Source organism: Fukomys damarensis, unplaced genomic scaffold (genome assembly GCF_012274545.1).
Source record: "Fukomys damarensis isolate Sample0158 unplaced genomic scaffold, DMR_v1.0_HiC HiC_scaffold_16, whole genome shotgun sequence".
Taxonomy (NCBI): domain Eukaryota; kingdom Metazoa; phylum Chordata; class Mammalia; order Rodentia; family Bathyergidae; genus Fukomys; species Fukomys damarensis.
The window spans coordinates 113292799-113307018 of NW_022900928.1; the positions used below are offsets into that span (position 1 = coordinate 113292799).

A 14220-nucleotide genomic window follows, 5' to 3' on the forward strand; every position below is an offset into this window, starting at 1 on the left:
AAATGAGAAAGAAATACTAGGGTTCAAAGAGAAAGAAAACCAAGTTGCTATAGTAAGAAGATGTAATCCAAGCCCCACTGGATTGGCATATTGTCCACTCCAGAAAATGCTTCCTGCACTTTCTCCAGGTAACCAGGCAACGACGTTGCCTTGGTAACCAGGGAAGCGGGGAGGGCCCGGAGGAATTCTAAAGTGTCCAGGTCAGGGGGCGGGGTGAGGGAAAGTGCTGGGATATCGCGAGAACTGCGTGGGGCTGTCGGGATGCGTACTGAACGCCGTTGCTCTTAGCAACAGCAGAGGCCGGCTAGGGGCGGCCCCCGAGTCGCCGTTATGGCTGCTCAGCAAAGCCAGTCCAACTCTCCTCTGAGGGTCCTGGAAGAAGCTTTGGGCACGGGGTTGACCGCCGCCGGGAATACGGCGGACGCGGAGGCGGCAGAGGGCGCCTACTACCTGGAGCGTATCCTTCCTGTGTGGCGTGGCCTTCACGGCCCAGCGGCCCGGACCCTGTGAGGCAAAGGCGACCGCTTCCCTTTGCGGTCGCCGTTGGAGGCCGGGTCCACTGAGCTGCTGGGAACCCCGGTGTCTTCTTTACCACAGCATTCCCCTAGGTTGCCACCCAGTGGGTTTCTCCTGTTAGGAATTGCCCCGTTTCTCTTAGAAGAATTGGAAGACCTTGTACTTATTAACCACTCAAGAGATTTTTGTTTGGAGGGTTGGTTTCCTTGTTAAAGCAGCAAAAGCTGTTGAGTCAGCCCTCTTTTCACTTAATGGTTTTCCTAAATCCTCAAGTTTTCAGAATACCCTTGCTCTAAATTCAACTGGGGAATGTTAGGACACTAGGGAAAGACTTCTGCCACTAGGCTTTAATGAGTGGAGACTCAGACTATCCCACTTGGAATCCTGTAAATGGCTCAGTTGTCCAATGATTGAACACTTTATCTCAGACCCATCCCCTCCCTGTGTAGTTTCAATGTTAGTTGTTTAATAATAACAATAATTGCCTTTTATTTTCTTGTGCCCCTAAGTGAATCGAGAAGTCTCTGAGATGATAGGAAGAAAATGGCGATGAGCAATTAATAGGAAGTATTAGAAAAATTGAATAACCATGTGTGGATAATTAGGTTCAGTATTTCTTTGTAAAGCTTGAGCACCCCTCCTTTTTGTATGTAGATTAATGATACTGGAGGGATGGGGAGACATTTTGAGAAAAATTCTTGTTAGATAAGAGAGATATTTATTTTATTCGTAAAGATATCAAAAAAACTTTAAACATCCCTTATTTTGTTTTGTTTTTTGAATCAGCGTCTTGCTGTGTAATTAAGGGTGATTTGACCTCACTATGTACCCACCTCAGCTTCACAAGTGCTGGGATTACGGCCTGCACCATTATGCCCGGCCACAATCTCCCTTATTTTTGTCTCAACTCAGTTTCTCTATACATCCATGCTTTAGGAAGGCATAAACAATGTAGTGGAAAGATTACAGAAAGTGTGTAGTATTTTATTGAATACAAAGTGATTCTTACAGGAATATGTTTGAATAGTTTGAAATCATTTTAAATGAAATACGTGGGTACTTTAGTATCATAAATGAGGTTTTATACTCTTCAACAGCTGTCTTTTCTAGTAATATTCCTTTTTAAGTTAAAAAATGATTCATATTCTGCATTTATCTACATCAAGCATAATGTTATCCAGTGTCTTTGCCAGTGAATGGTAACCAAGGATCTTGTCAATTTGTATGTATTAAAATGATTTTTGTAAACATAGTTTAGTTGTTAACATGAGACCAACACAATGCAATAACTTTTTGCAAATGTATTTGTGACTACATGATATATTACCAATGTAATGAAGCTTTTAAGAATAAAATCACATTTCCCAAATTTACAGGGAGGTCCTAGAGGAACAGCTGCCAACGTTTAGCAATTGACAAAGACTTCTGCAAAAACACACATTAACAGACAAGCAATTTTGATTTTCCAGAATTTATTACACATTTTGTGAATCATCTAGCGCGTTTGTTTTTCTTTCATCTCTCTTTGGTTGACTGATTACTATTTTGTTTTTCAATCAAAAGGTAGTCAGGGGATAGTAAAGTTAAACATTTAAGCATTCAGTTGTGCTATATTCAATGTCAGGGAAGAGGTTTAGTCATGGGAGAGGCTTTAACTCTTAGTAAAAATGAAGTTTGAGGATTACTTGTGAATGCCAATTATCCTGGTATCCCTGGGCTCTCTTCACATGCATAATTAGGAGTTGATTGTATAATGTTATTTGACATTGTTTCTTAAGGCAATTATGGTAGTTGCCGAAGTGAGACTTTCTTGGGTTTAAAGTCTTTATTTCTCAGGTAATTTAATTGAGCTACTTCAGTAGATAAATAAAAGTTATAATATGAAGAAATGAATCAGAAGTCTGATGTCCTCTACTTTGTATAAGTACCTAATCACTTAATTTGCATTTGGCCCTGACTTTCCTTATTTATGGCTGAGCAGATGCTCCTAGTGCACTAGGCAATGGGGTGTCAGTATTGTACAGAGTTTTGAAAGAGGTTGGCTTGAAATTTTAGGAAACCCCTCACCCCTTTCCTGTGCTCATTCAAACCTAAAGAACATGAATGGACTAATATAGCCCAAACTGCATACCTAGACGGAGTCTAACATGAGGGTGGGTGAGAATATAAATATAAATATAGACCATAAATATAGACCTCACTTTCTTCATAACAGCTCAGAGAATATGTTCAGGGGGAGAATTCCTACCCTGGCAATATTGCAGAATCCCTCTCTGTTACCTCCTAGCTATAACAGTGGTGCTTATTTCTCTTCTGGGGAACTTCACTGTATCATTGCTTTTATGTTTTAAATTTCTACCATATCAGATACAGACATACATGATATTGTTCTTATTTTATCACCAGAATTTTAAGAAATCTAGTAATGGAATACATGAATCCTAAATAAAGTTCTTCACTGGGAAACTATTTGCAGCATCCTCTGTAAGAAAGCAATACAGCTTGAATTAGGTTTTCAACTGTAGTAATGGGTGGGGGCTGCCCCTGACTGGACTTCTGGGAGTGTCGATTTCCAACTGCCAGATGCAGGCTATAATGAATTTACATTGAGAATGCTAAAGGTTAATTGATGTTTATTATTTGTTCAAGGAAGAGTAATGGAATGTGGAGCCCTGAAAGTATTGTTTCAGTTACCCATCTCCCTTTACTGTGATTCTCTGCTTCTCTAATTAACATTTGATGATTTCATTTTTCTATACATTCTAACACTAAGAATTTGGCTTTTTATACTGTGAAGATAAATTTGCTGGCCACTGAAAAAAATCTCTTCTATCCCCGGCAGAATTTTCTCATGATGCTAACCAACTCTGGAGGAAGTCCCCAAATCACCTATTAATTATAGTTGTCAAATTTTCAGCTGCAAAATTAAGGATTCCACATTCTGAAATACAAGCTATATTAGATGCCACATTTAAGATTCATGTTTGTCTTCAGAAGTGAAATCACCAGCTAGTTTTATACCAAAATAGTAATGTTTGCTGATAGCTTTAATTAATTTTGAACTTTTGCCATTTTTGCTTTTTATTATTTTGCTATTATCTTTAATTTTTGGTAAAAATAAATACTGTTGTAGTAAGTGAAGACAATTAGAAAACTGGGTATATAGATTTCTCTCTTTGCCTTCTTATTCTTTTGCATGAATCATTTCCTTAGCCTCATTTCCTTGTGTTATAAAGTGGTACTTCTCTGAAATGTTTATACTATTAAATGAAAAGATATTTGTAAAGTCCTTAATAATCATGTACTCAAATAATATATTTCTTATTATCATTGGAAAACTTACTTTGTCCATGGGTGCTCAGATATTGAGATATATGTACCCTATACACATTCAAATAAAAAGGCTAATCTGAATATAGAATGTAGACCAAAAGTCATGTTACTAAATCCATAATGCTGAATATTATATGTATGAAAGTCAAAGGCTATTAAGTTAGAAAAATTGTATTTTATTCTGTTTTCTTGTCTAGACAAACTTTAGTATGCATATGAATCTCCCCTGGATCTTTAAATGAAGGTTTTAATGCCATTCTGCCTTGCTAGCAAGACTGTAAATACTGTGGACTTCTGGTCTGAGGGCTGTAGTTGGAGTAGAAAGCCTGCAGACAAACACCTTGACTTTACCCTTCCCTTTTTTAGGTAGGAGTATAATATGTAGAGCCCACATCTTTGAATCTCCTTACTTAGAAGTAGGAAAAGACATATACCATCACCCACAGCGATAACTGTGGTCTTTTATGTTGAAAGAAAATTATTTTCAGCTGGGCGTGTTGACGCACGCCTGTAATCCCAGCACTCAGGAGACTTGAGTCAGGAGGATCGCTGTGAGTTCGAGACCAGCCTGGGCTACATAGTGAGTTCCAGATCAGTCATGAACTACATAGTGAGACCCTGTCTCAAAAAACCAAACAAACAAACAAACAAAAAAAGAAAGTTATTTTCAGTTTCTGTGGTAGAAGAGATGTGATAGTTATCTAGGACAAGAATGGCCAGTACATTTCCACTCTTGGCAATTCTGTTGAATTGCTAGTGACTCTCTTCCATGTGGTGTTAATAAGAATTGTGAAACCTCATGGAGACTCAGTGGTAAATACTATAGGAAGCAAACAATGACATGGAAAGTGACAGCATGCCAGTTGGTTGCCAACTTTTGTCTATTATTCAGTTAACTTGCTTTGTTTATAAGCGCATACCTGAAAAAGGGGAAGAGGACTTGATTTTTTTGCTATTTATAGGATTTTTCCACTTTAGTAAGTACAATGTTGATTGAGGGTGGAGGCACCAGGCTATATTTTAGGTTGCCTCTGTGTGCACTGGCTCTGAAGTGAGGGCAATGATGAACAAAGTGAATTTGTCTAGAGTAACTTCAGGAATCAAGTAAAATTTAATTATGTTTCACTGTAGTTCTTTAGAAAGATGTTTGTGATGGCTATGATTACTGCCTGTAAGTTCAACAGCAGAAGACACTAGTGTATGAGGAACTTTGTTGCTCAAATCTTAAGATTATGCACCAGTTTCTGCCTCTGGTTAATTTGGAGAACACTGTTTATGAACCCATCATACTAATTGTCAACCATGCATTAGTCCAGCTGAAGGGCTTCTAGGGACATGGTTTGAGTTGTGTCTTCTGCAATACGCTGATGGCTGTAGGGCTCCTAGGCAGTTGCAGTGTTACATTGGTTTATTTTCTGATAGGATTTACAGTGTCAGAGTCTTGTGCAGAAACTGTGAGTGCAGAAACAAATGACAAGTGCCAGCGAATGATTTATACTATGCATACTCACAAGTCTTCCTAAATTCCTTCTGTAACAGGTGCAGATGTGGTGGCGTGCCAGCCTTGGTCTGTGTCTAGCTTGTGTCTCTTGGATACAGAGTTTTTCCTGGAAGCAGGTGGTGATGTGGGGTGTGGTTTCAGGGCAGGAAAGAAAGGGGAACTGCAAAAAGTACCCTGAGCAAAAGCAAACTAGAAAACTAGGCACAGTTGAAGTCAAGCATTCAGAAAGGCAGGAACCAGATCTGAGGGCAATGATGTGGAAAATAAAAATGAATTTTGAAACTGGAGTTCAACTATGTTCTTAGAAGGAGTACTGTGCAGACACTGGGACAGGAGTTTTGTAAGGGCCTGCAGCCGGGCATTATGAAACTGATTTTGAGCCAGAAGACTAGCTTATTTTTCCAGTGAAAAAATAACTCTGTAAGAAACTATTGACTAACTTAATTAAATAGATGCTTTCTGAAGTGTAGGATTATCTAAGAGATAAAATTACAGATGAGAAAGGTGCTCTGTAAGAGTAGAACCATAGTAGAGGGTTTTATTTATGAACCAATTTGTGATGAATTGCTTTTCTCTGCTCTGACAAGATTGCTGTGCAGAGATCTGCTTTCCAAACTTCACACATAGTGACCAATCAGAACCTCCTTTACTCTATCTTTCAAACTGCCCCAAAGGCCACAAGAATTAATATCTATACAATACAGGGTGCTTTCCTTATGAAGACCCAAAGTATAATTTCTCTGAGGCTTTGAAGTAAGAGAATGTTTTGCATAAAACTCATATGTTTTCATTGGGTAGATACTGAGTTGTCTCTATCCTGACTGCTGGGGAGCTTGGAGTCAAATCTGTGGTTCATGGTTAAAAAAATTTATGAGACCTATGACATGTATTTCATCTTTATCTTTAATTTAGTTCTGCTGTTTCCCATTCTCCTTTAAATATGTAGAGCCATTTATTTTTATATTTCATATATCCTATATATTTGTGAACTGCCCCAGAGTTGCTTTAGGATTAGTTCATGCATTTGTCCGTTTTTTAGCTAGCCAGATAGATGGACACATACAAACATAGATGCCAAATACATTTATTTCTTCAGTAACATTGCAACATCATATATAAGTTGCTTCTGGGAAGTTTTTCTGTACAAATCATATTGTAGTTACATAAAAATATCAATCAGAGGATATCTCTTCTCATTTTGGATAGTTTGTCCTCTACATACCTTTTGTTTCATTAATCTCTTGACTTTGGTTAAATTAATCTTTGGATTAATCTTTTAGTTTTTTTTTTTTTTTTTTTTTTTTTTTTTTTTTTTTTTTTTTTTTTTTTTTTATAGTTTGCCCTTCTGGTCTTCAAATTGAGCTAAGTGATTTGATTTAGCTGTTGGTCACATACCCCTTGAGAGTTTGGAAAGCAAATAGGTAAGTTCATTACCTAGGACAGTGAGGGTGAACCTTTTTGAGCTTTCAGTGATAAGAAACAGCTCATTGTGGCATGTGTGTGCCATAGGTAGCCCTTACTGACCTAGGATATTGATAAAAATTGCACGTTTCTATTGTGTTACTGTAGGCCCAGTAAGGTGTAGTAGAAAATTCATGTGTTTTTACAGGAGAAACTTGTCTGGAGAAACTTATCTTGGTCAATCATAGCTCTGTGACCTAGGAAAAATCTCTTAATTTTTCTTATTCAGCTTCTAAATTTTCAGCTTAGGGATGACTATATATGTCTTTTAATTTCACAGAGTAGTTGTAAAAATAAAGTAATTCCATACTTTATGAAATGGTAGTTGATTTTCCTCATAATCTTTATTGATTTGGGGTAGGGAACAATATATGATGCAGAATTAAAAACTGTTGCCCTGGGGCCGAGGATTTAGCTCAGCGGTTCGGTGGCCTGCCTTGCAAGCACAAGGACCTGAGTTCAATCCCCGGTACCAAAAACAAAAACAAAAAAATCTGTTGCCCTGTATATTAGGTAGGAGTCAAAAAAAAAATTTTTTTTTAATATTTCAAGTGTTTTGAAGACATAATCACTTTTTCTTCTTGATATTGCTGTGTTTAGCAAACTAGTGTGGCATCTGTAGCTCATAGAATCTCATCAGTTCTTGTCTTATTTACAACTTTAAGGTCTGTCCAGGTGATTTGGGATATTTACTTCATTTTGAAAGTTATTATAGTATGAGCTTGCAGGATGGCATTGCTTTTCTGGAGAATTAAAGACAGGATTGCTATCAAAATCACCCTGTTATAGTTTTCTCTGTGAAGGGACATACTTCTCAATAGAAAGAGACTAATTTCCTCTAGCTGAACTCTAGGAAATTTTATCTTATTAAATAAAAATATATTAGGAAAATATAAATGTAACACTGGAAGATAATTTAGAATGTCTTTTTTTACTTATCTGTTTATCTTAACTGACCTATGGGAGAAGTAGGGCATAGGAGACTTATGAGATTTCTTTATAGATAGTCTTCCCTTTCCATTTTTCTTTATTTTCTCATTCATTCATTTTATTAAAAAAAATTTCAACCTACAAAAAACTTGAGAAATATACCTTTCAGCTAGAAGTGTTAACATTTCCATATTTGCTTTAGTGGTTATTTTGCTCATTTTCTCTGTATATTTATATATTCTTTTTCTTTTTTTCCTAAAGCCATTTGAAAGTACATTGTAAACACTGTAATTCTTTACTCCTTTTTAAAGCAAACCATTTATTGGTATATTTTAGATACACATACTGATAACATTCATCATAGGATATTTGTACTAGTTTATGATATATCTTGCTTCTTTTATTTCCCCATTCCCCTCCCTTCACTTCAACCCCTGAGATTCAGGAAAATAGTAATAACAAATACTTATCTAGCATTTCCTATAAGCCACATATCATTTTAAGTGCTTTACGTGTGTGTATTACCTCTTTAAAATCTCTTGAAGCTGTTTAAAGTAGTATGGTAGCTAGCCAGCTTCCTAGCATTCATGGTCTTGTATAGTATTTATCTACTGAATAAGGTTGATCTATGTAACTGATAGGATATTAAAAAAATGATTTCTGAAGCTTGGTTATAGAAGACATTCTGGCTTTAACCCCTTGGAATACTATAAGAGTAGTATTTGAAGTTGTTTCAAGCAGCTTATGGAAAGAGCCACATGGGAAAAAAACTGAGGCCTTCAGCCAACACGTAGTTTAATTTCAGTGAGCCATCTTGGAAGTGGATCCTGCTGCTTTAGCCCAGTCTTCAGATAACTGACACCTTGCTGTCATCTTGACTCTGACTTAATGAGAAACCCCAATTCAAATGTTCAACTAAGTGACCAGAAACTGTGAGGCAAAAATGGTGATTGTTTCCTTTTCTAAAGCTCTATTGAGATTACTTGATAAATAAAATCACATATTTTTAGGGTATACAGTGTGATATTTTAAAGCACATGTCTAGATCATTGTAAAGTTATTGCCACAATCAAGCTACTTAATGTACTGTGTTATGTTTGTGTGTGTGTGTGTGTGTGTGTGTGTGTGTGGTGAGAATACTTAAAATCTATTCTCTTTGTAAATGTCAAGTATGCAACACATTATTAACTGTAGTAAGCATTATCACATTGTTCATAGAACTTATTAAAAGTTTATTTGTTTGGCGAGCATTTCCCAATTTCCTCTAACCTCCCACCCCTAATAGCTACTTCTACTGTCTATTTGTGTGAGTTGGACTTCATTTAGATTCCACATATAAGTAAGATCATGCAGTGTTTATTTTCTTTGTGTAATTTATTTCACTTAGCATAATGTCCTCCAGGTACATCCACATTGTGATGGCAGTATTTGCTTATTCTTTTAACCCTGACATTTTAGGTAGCTGGTTATCTGCAGTAATAACAGGTGCAGATTTTGATCCCTGGAGTGGGGTATTAACATAAGAAATGCTTTAAAGTTATCAGAGTGGCTTTGAAACTGGTAATTGATGAGATGTTGGAAGTATTTTAAAATGTCTGTTAATGAAAGATTAAATACCTTGAACAGATTGCTACTAGAAGCTTCATGTGTCTAGGGAAGTTGCTGGCAAGGGATTACAGGAGAATGAAACAGATGCTATTGGAAATGTCTGCATCAATAGGTAACTAACACAAGCAGGAACTTCACTACTAGTAGTACTTAATATGGATGAGTTAAACTTGGGGGATTGTCTGAATGTGTAACATTTTATGTGGTTGTTGCTTGATCTTTTATGCAATTATTTTTTAGTTTAATTATGTTTCACCTTATTATGGGGAGACACACTTAAACTTGACCATAAAATACTGATTTTTTGGGGGCAGATATCCAGTATCTAAGGATTTTTAGTAACTTATCTAGGTTTAAGTGTCTCCTCCAAGTGATAGGGGATAAAGCAGAAAGTGAAGTGATTACTTACGAGACAGCTGAGTAACAAAAATAAATTTAGAGGTTGAGAACTCTATGAAGATAATTGGAAAACACTTCAAGTATTTATGTAACACAAAACCACATACTGAATAAAGAGAGGCAGTATTAAATAGTAAATCCTGATCCTCTGGGATTGACTCTCAACTCTGGACCTAGCTGGCACTTTGTGCTTTTGATATTGATTTGTAAAATTGACATAATAATAATTACAGCATCATAGACAGGATGGTAGTCAAGTGATGTAGTGCGAGTTAAGTAAATTTTATTGGTGAGACATGTAAATGTGTTTTTCAATTATACTTAAATATTGTATGCTTTTTTTTTTCATTTGCAGTAAACAAAGTCATGTTATGAATAATATATGTAGGACCTGGAAATTTTAGTATGACTTTATGATCGTTTTAAAATTGCTGTTTTTTTACATTTCTTTAAATTTCTATTATATGTATTTTTGTATGCATTCTTAGCATCAGCTAGAAATGATTAGATAGTAGTCCAACAGAAATGCGTAGCTTTCATGGATGTGGGTTGTGTAGAAAATACTAATTAGAATATCTTAGTCTAGGGCTGGGGATTTAGCTCAGTGGTTCCACCACCTGCCTTGCAAGTGCAAGGTCCCGAGTTTGATCCCTGTTACCAAAGAGGTATATGGAGACAAATTTCTTTGGAAATTAATTACATGTATTTACAAACTTCTGGCTGAGGTAGTTAGATCCAATATTGTATTTTAAGGTTATATACATTTTAATACAGTGCATTCTATATTTTTTGAGATTAAAACTTGACAAAATATTTAGAAGTCACTATAACTGAAACATCTGAAGATGATTATGAATATGAAGAGGTAATTTGTTAATTTTAGATGTTTAATCTAAATTTTTTTCAGTCATTCTTATGAACTGTTGATTTTATTTTCTGAAACATAAGCATTTTTTCTACAGCAACACTAGCTTTTGAGCTGATAATAGGTATTATCACCTAGTTAAGAATGAGATGGGAAGATTCTGTTTAAGTATTTTATTAGATACTACTTCTGCTTTTTTTTGTTTGTTTGTTAATTTTTCTTCAGATTCAGCTTTTCACTCACCTCAAGGATCTGTAGGCTCCCATCTCTGTTCAGGAAGCATTTCCTATCATCCTTTCTGCTCTTGGCAGGGATTCCCAGATTCCCACTACTCATTTGGAGCTTGGGCCTCTTGCTTCTTTGTAGCTTAGCTGTACTGCTGTGAAGTATAGTTCTTATCTCAAAGCAGTCCATTTATTCATTGTCCCCAGGAGAGATGAGACTGGAGGATAAAGTCATTTTTCTGTGACAGAAGCTGTGAGTGAAGCTGTGTGAAAGCAACCTTGGCAACTTGTGGATACAAGCCCGGATAAGCAAGTTACAGGGCAAACTGAGGGACAGGCATTTGGTAAAATGAAGATAGCACTGTATGTAACAAATGCAGTTATAGACTGACTTAAATGTGAAGGGTGAAAATAGTTTTTAGCATATAAGAATGTTACAGGTTTTAGCTATCATTAATGTAATCACATTACATTACCCCTCCATTTTAAATCTTAATGGTTTTGTTTTGTAATAAATTTAGAGATTTCCTGTTGTTGCTTTGAAAAATTAATTATGGAGAAAACCACGGATGGAGAGAGATTGGTCACATTCAGATAGCCCGACATTTTTTCAGCAAAATTGTTAGACTGCATTTGCCAAATGGATAAAAGCAGTTGCCGATAAAATAATCTTGAATTTTAGGGATGGACATTCACTTACAAGGAAGCAAGAAAGCTGTCTACTGGTCCTCTGTTTTTCACAGATCTTTAGAATGATGTGGTGTCTTACAGAAAGTATATTTATTTTGGTAATTTACTTTGTCATGAAATACTGTTTCTGAAATGAATTACAGTAGTCTCTCCTTATCTGTGTTTCAGTTTCTAGAATTTTATGATCATTTACATTCCAAAAATATTAAGTAGAAAACCCAAAAGATAGATAAATCATAAGCTTTAATAACTTTTATTGTAGTATATTGTTATTAATTGTCCTATATCATTTTATTTATTGTTAATCTCTCACTGTATCTAGTTTTAAAGTAAACTTCATGTGTATGTATGTAGAGGAAAAAATACAATAGAGTTTGGTACTATCTATAGATTCAAGCATCTACAGGATGTCTTAGAATATGTCCTCTACAGATAAGGACAGCCTAAAACTTTATTTTTCTCCTCACTCTTCCTTCCTCTGTGATCCAGATACCAGATGATAATTTCAGCATCCCAGAAGGTGAAGAGGATCTGGCAAGAGCAATCCAGATTGTTCAAGAACAGACTACAGATACTCAAATTTTGGTGAGAATTTTGAACAGTGTTGTAGGCTGTAGGTTTGCAGTAATATTTTTTATATGAAATTTTGAAAGTTATTTAAACTTTAAATACTTTATTAAATTTAACCCTATCACCTGCTATGAATTTTTAACTTATGTTTGTCACCAAGTTTTTACTTAAAGTCACCAGTCATATTTATTCTTCTTTGGTTTACCATCCTCCACATCACAGCTACTCTGGCATTACTTTTTGGCAGTGACACCTCCCCTCAGAACTCTACCTGATTAACTTCATTGCAGATTAAACTAAAATCCTTCAACACTCATGCCCAGAGTTTGGTATCATAATGCAGTTATACAAGTGGTTTTATAGACACTTTATATCTTTTACATCATAGAAATATTCAGCTTACAGGGACCATTTAATACAGTGTTTTCTTGTAAGGCATATGAATTAATTTCATTGAGGATTATAATGGGGCATACTTTTTGACTATCATACCAATTAAAAGTACTATCATACCAATTCAAAGACTAATAACATTCTGTAATGATTTAGATCTAAAATGTCCCCCAAATGTCTGATGTGTTCAGAGGTGGAGCTTTGGAAAGGTGACTATATCTTAAGTGCTCCAGCATTAGCAGTTGATTAATCCCTTGATGAGTCATAATTTGATGACTTCATTTAGGTTACGGAAGCACAAGATGGGTTCTGGTTGAAGGAAGTATTTCATGGGAACTACATTTGATTTCTGGCCCCTTTCTCTCTGGTTCACCCTTGCTGTCCCTGCCTCCTGGCTTCCATGAGGTGGCAGGTTTCTTCTGCCATATCATGATGTTTCTGCCTCAGAGCGAGCTGACTGTGGACTGAGAAGTCTGGAACTATGAGCCAAAGTAAAATGTTTTTCCTTTAAGTTGTTTTCTAGGTATTTTGTCACCATGAGACAAAGCTAATGCACTTCCAAAAAAGTTGAAAACTGCATTAAAATAGATTATAAGTTAATCACTTAGCAAAAAAATTTTTAAAAAGAACTTTATATTTTTATGGCAACATTAATTAAAAGGATAATTTTTTTCAGCTGCAGATTTGACTTCCTCAATGGAAAATACTTTGTAAGACTTCACTATTTATCACCTATTTCAATCTTTTATACTTTTTCAGACTTCCTTAGTTTAGAAATCCATTAATTCCTTTTTCAAATATTTATCTATTCAAAAACATTTTATAAAATCTCAAAAAGGAGGAGTTTGTGAAGCCAGAAATGATTGCAGTTAGCTATAATTTGTTATGCTGTTATAAATATGGATATGCATGTATCACTGTAATATTATGTCTCTGACTCTTTTGGGTAGATACTCAGACAAGATATAGCTGTTTCAAATGGAATTGTAACTTTCATAGTGGTTGCATGAGTTTATATTCCCACCGGTAATGAGGAAATGTTCCTTTTTCCTTACAACAGTGGAACCATTTATTGTTTTTCATTTTAGATGATAGCCGAAATTCATTCTTAGAATAAGATGAAATCTTAGGTTGTTTTGATTTGCATTTCTCTAATCTCCAAAGGTATTGAACAATTTTTACATACCCTTGGTTACTAGTACTTCTTTTGAAAAGTGTCTGAGGAGTAGCTGGCAACATTTTTTTCCTATTCTTGTAGGTTGTCTCTTCAATCTGTTGTTTGATTCTTTTGTTGAAAAGAATCTTTTTAATTTGATAAAATCCTGTTTGTTGATTGTTGGTGTTATTTTTTTGTATAATTGGCTTCTGTTCCTAAAGTCCTGGGCTATTCCTCTGTTTTCAATAGTTTTTACCTATTTTATCTTTCAGCGGAGTGTTTCTGTTTTAACATTTATTTAGATCTTTAGTTCATTTTTTTTTTAATTTTATTGGGTTTATTGGTACATTTTAGGGATACAGTACAGTTACATTCACTGTTGGGATCATGTACCTTTACATGGCAAGTCTTGATTCTCATTTTTTCCCCTTACCTCTGCCCTCCCTTCACCCCCTCCACCCCTCTCCATCTACAAACACTTTATTTTCATCTTTTCATTCTCTCACATTTTTTTCTTTTCCCTTTTTGTTCTTCCCCTACGTATTACACCTTCCCTACACCTTTAGCTCCTTTC

The 14220-nt window shown here is 35.6% G+C and overlaps 1 protein-coding gene across 7 annotated transcripts in view; it reads left to right on the plus strand.

The window, feature by feature from the left end:
• The first annotated feature begins 249 nt into the window (after positions 1–249).
• The window catches only part of Spag16 (sperm associated antigen 16), a 1007960-nt gene continuing 993989 nt past the window's right edge, over positions 250–14220 (plus strand). For 6 of the 7 annotated variants that reach the window (XM_010616032.2, XM_010616034.1, XM_010616037.2 and 3 more), the window contains exons 1-3: positions 250–457; positions 10567–10613; positions 12017–12112. In XM_010616032.2, the coding sequence (XP_010614334.1) occupies positions 331–457; positions 10567–10613; positions 12017–12112 (270 nt within the window). In that variant the 5' untranslated portion in view covers positions 250–330. Of the gene's footprint in view, positions 458–10566; positions 10614–11212; positions 11626–12016; positions 12113–14220 lie in introns of those variants that run through there. The other variant, XM_033764606.1, reaches the window with a different exon arrangement.